This window comes from Populus nigra, chromosome 7, assembly GCF_951802175.1.
Source record: "Populus nigra chromosome 7, ddPopNigr1.1, whole genome shotgun sequence".
NCBI classification, from domain to species: Eukaryota; Viridiplantae; Streptophyta; class Magnoliopsida; order Malpighiales; family Salicaceae; genus Populus; species Populus nigra.
The window spans coordinates 5,243,603-5,248,219 of NC_084858.1; the positions used below are offsets into that span (position 1 = coordinate 5,243,603).

Sequence of the window (4,617 nt, forward strand, 5' to 3'; positions counted from 1 at the left end):
TTATACAGGGTTAACTCAAGTTTTTTTTTCAATTTTATTCTTTAGTATTAAATTATTTATCCTTGAGTTTTGTAATTTTTTTTACTTTTTTTTTCACAGGGTTATCCTGAGTATAGGTTAGTCAAGCTATCACATGTTGGCTAAGTATTTTTTTTAAAATTATTATTATTGATTTTACTTTAATCTTTTTTTTATAGATTGTTTTTAAAAAATTTTAAGTTTTTAATCCTGATCTCATATCGCGTTTGACGGGTTAGTAAAACTAACTTGAATTGACTTAATTTTTTTCTTTAACATTTTTTTTCCTTTTAATTTTTTAATTTTTTTAATTTTCATCTTTTTGATATTAAATTTTTGGGCTTCAAGCTTAATTTTTTTTTGTATGTAAAGTTATCCTAATTTTATATTCTAGATCACATGATAATCAAGTTAAACTGGAATGATTCTAACATCATCCAAACATCTTTATTTATATTAAAAGAAAATTAATTTAACCCGTTAACCAATCTTGTCCAGGTATTAGCATCAGCAAGCCAATAAGAAATTAAACCTTCATAAAGTCCACAAGACTCACGAACGGATCTCTAGGATTGCAAAAAACCATGTTATGCATTTTATAAAAAAGTTATTTTTTTATTATAATTTTTTTTTTATTGATATCAAAAATAATTTTTTTTAAAATTTTTTTTTTAATATATTTTTAAACAAAAAAATATTTTAAAAAATAACCATAAATATAATACGGTATCTAAGATTAAAAATTGAGGTGGAGTTAACAAGCTTGTAAGTAAAATATGAGATGAGAACGATTTATATGGTTGCTAAACCACTGGCATGTTTCTATTAACAACAGTTATCGAATAGGAAAAGCATACTAATTGATTATCTAATCACAAATTAACAAACTCAGAGTACACAAATTAGCTGGTGTTAAAGGAGCTTCAAGTTTCCTCATCCCACTTGTCCTTAGGTATCTCTCCTGAGTCAGCAATAATTACTTTCTTTCTGGGTTTTCCACTGTAAGTTCCTGCTCCCCCTTCAATTGCATAAACCGTATCCATTCCTTGGATAACCTTTCCAAAAACAACATGCTCTCCATCCAGCCTACATAAGTTGACATATGCATTCAGAGATCAGTACAGCTCTGGTATAGATTTAGTCTCGTGCATCATTGATGATGCAAAATTCATGCATAATTACTTTGTCAATGGCAATTCATCGGATAACTAGCTAAATCTGATTGATAAAACTGCATTATTGCGGAAGCAAATAGCTTCTTTCAGAGACAGATTTGTTGTGGGTGGTAAAGAGAACTTATCTTATGGCTTGAAATGCATTACAACTAGATAATCCAAAACAGCTAAGAAATGTTCAGACTCAGGTTTTGCTAGGTTGCCAGAAAACAGCTATTTTCACCCGGCCAGATTGTTCTTTATATTATTTACATTGCTCAATAACTTACCAGCTAGTCTTAATGGTGGTGATGAAAAACTGAGAGCCATTGGAATTTGGTCCTGAATTCACCATGGAAACAACTCCTACAGAAAAGGAACGAACAAAGTGGGAAAAATGATGATAATAAAGAGCAGACTTCAAACTCGAGAATAACCTGCAGATTCAACTAAGGTTGCATTTGGTATAAGGTTAAGAATTAGACAAGAAATTTTCAAAGGTAATTGTCAAGGGTGTAAAAATTAGTTTTTATAGATGCTCGGAACATTAATAAATTTAAGTGTAAATTGTTAGTGGAAAGAGACAGAAACCAATCAAATTACCAGTAATGATCGAGGAGAGGGAAATAAAAAATTATTTAGGTGAGCTTTTGAGACAAACAAGAAGAAAGAGAACGAAAATTAGAGGGTAAAATTTAAACCCCCTTTTGCCATTTGGAGGGTAGATATTATCCTCCCTTAATGATTAATCTCAACTCAATTCCTTCACCAAACACAAGTAAAAATTACCCTCGTAATATTCAAGGGATTTACACCCACCACCACCAAACACGACCCATTCATGCCTAGTGGCCATGTAAAGCAATCAGAAATCAGCATAATGATGAATTCAATAACCTGCATGTGAATGTTTTATCTTAAAATTCTCATCGGGAAAGATGCTTCCATATATAGAATCGCTTCCCCTCCCATCACCGTAAACTATGTCACCGCCTTGAATCATGAAACCAGATATTATCCGATGAAAAGGTGTTCCCTTATAATGGAGGGGCTTCCCACTCGCACCCTTACCTTTTTCCCCTGCAAGGGAATAGTGATAATTATATTAAGACATAAATTATAGAAATGGCTTCCATCACTGACAATGGAAGCAAAAGGATTCATAGAATGAGAAGTTAATAAAAAGAAGAGAGAAAATACCTGTGCACAAAGCCCTGAAATTTTCTGGAAAGAAGAAAAAATCAATCATTAAACACACTTTGGTAATGGGTTTGACAAATAAAGGTCAGTTTCAACGGCCCAATCTGGCTTTCCAAATAAATCATGATAGGATTTTCAATTTCTTTCTTTAAATCAGGTTGCTTGTTAGGGCTAGCGCAAAAAGAATAATATAGACTATGTCCCAATTTATACTTGTCTGAACTGGTTCAAGGGTAAAGTTGGTTCCAGTAAGTACTTATTTGAAAAGTGAATCAAGAATTTCGGAAGTGGTGATCATAGACAAAATTTTTTGATCAATGCTAGAAAAGGATAGTGTTGAACAAGATTTACTTAATTGAGAGTAACAGAGAAAACAAATGGGAATATAATATATCAGATAACAGAGAGTAGAAGATAAAGAGCCTCTATAAAAGCATAATGCCCGGATGATCTTATATACAAGAACAAGGAGCTGTTAAACAAGTTATCTAAAGCTTGTAAAGAAGCCAATGCAACTATGACATTGTTTGTTCGCAAAGACTGGAGGAAGTTTCACTACAAGTTTTAAAGCTTAGAACACCAGTTTAACCATCTAAATTATAAATGTACTAAACCTCAAATAGTTCATCATGGAGATGCTGATTATCTCTCGAATTCTGATTTTGCAAAATGAAGGTAGATTGTCTTTCATGCACAGTATATCAAAAACATACCTGCAGTTTTTGATACAACCTTTCCATATAATCCAATAACAATTCTACCTGCATAAATCCAGACAAATTATTGAAATTGATAAGAGATAAAACGGAGAACAAACTTATGGGACATCAATCCAATGCATAACCGCCAATAGATAAGTGTACTTTAGAAAATTGCTTTTTTTGTTTCTGATTCTTCTTAGAGAAAAGAAGGGGGATTTTGCAAAATATTACTTCTTATTGCATGTTCTTCAATAGTACAGATAAAAGAGCTGTACCCTGACGTTGCTCGTCAATATCAACATCCAAGTATACTCTATGAGTTATCTCATACTCCTGTTCTTCTTCCTTCACCTCATCCTAAGCAACAAATTGAAAACGGTAGCTCAACACTTCACAAACACAAAACAACAAGCATTGCAGCATTGTTGGAAACTGAAAGAATTATTAAACAAATCAAACAGCACTGAACAAAAAAGAACGGAGAAAATATCTAGCTTGACAAGTAACTAATGATATTGATTCGGCTTCTCATCATAACAGTTAATTTGAGACTATGGATCACTTATAAAGATTCATAAAATACAATGACACACTTTGCCTGATCTACCAATTTACGTAAGAGCTTGGCCACAAGAAACTGAAGGCTCAAACAAGATGCTAACATCAGGTAACCTTTGGTACACAATCCAAAAGCAGAACCAGAATACCACAACAACTACTTCCTGCTTATGGTTCAACTATATATCAGAGCTAAAACACACAGACAAAACATACAAGATTGCTACTTTAGATCAGGCAATGCTGCATTCTAAAGTAGTCCACTCAATTTTCAATAAATTCACAACCACCACTGACAAACCAATTACCTCATAAACAAAACCCAAATCACAAAATCAAAATCCAAGCAAAAGCCACACGTCTGGATCCAAATAATCCTAAGAAAAACAAAACCTTAAAGAGAAAAAAAAAAAAAAACTTCAACAAAGAAATATACCTGTTTAGGACTGGTAAAGGCAAAGATGAGAAAAATAAGCAGGACAACGAAGAGAAGGAGGCACTTAGGCTGAACCACCCAAGCTGGACAATCTCTAACCATTGTTTTGATTTCGCTTAATTTCTCATTGACTTACTTTATTCTCCTTCATGGGTCACAGAAATTTTAAATCTTCTCAGTAAATATAAAGAAAGATCACACCTTGATAGGCTAAATTTTCTGGTCTAGAAGCTGGAGAGCGTCCAAAAAACCTGTAGTGATTGCTAAGAACAGATTATTATTTATTTGTAAAAAGCTGAAAAACGACATGTCGCTACGCTAGAACAACGTTGGTGGTTCTCTCAGGATGGCATGTGAATGGAGTTAGGGTCGAGGCTGCCAGGCTGTCATGTCACTTGGCAGGCCACTTAAGCCCAATAAGACCAACAAAGAAAAGCTATACTGAAAGATTTGGGCTGTGGAGAGCTGGTTTTGTATGTGTCGATTGGGCCTCGTCACATATTTCGATGTTTGTTTACATTTGTCCCAAAGCTCAGAATTCTATAAAATT

At 33.3% G+C, this 4,617-nt stretch overlaps 1 protein-coding gene across 1 annotated transcript; it reads right to left on the bottom strand.

The window, feature by feature from the left end:
- Positions 1 to 731: 731 nt before the first annotated feature.
- Positions 732 to 4,374, bottom strand: LOC133698236 (peptidyl-prolyl cis-trans isomerase CYP21-1-like). The gene is made up of 7 exons (XM_062121098.1): positions 4,068 to 4,374; positions 3,349 to 3,430; positions 3,086 to 3,133; positions 2,373 to 2,396; positions 2,070 to 2,252; positions 1,463 to 1,538; positions 732 to 1,104 (listed from the first exon to the last, which is right to left on the bottom strand). Exons 1-7 carry the CDS (start codon positions 4,167 to 4,169, stop codon positions 942 to 944), a joined length of 678 nt encoding a protein of 225 aa, XP_061977082.1. The 5' UTR covers positions 4,170 to 4,374; the 3' UTR covers positions 732 to 941.
- Positions 4,375 to 4,617: the final 243 nt, after the last annotated feature.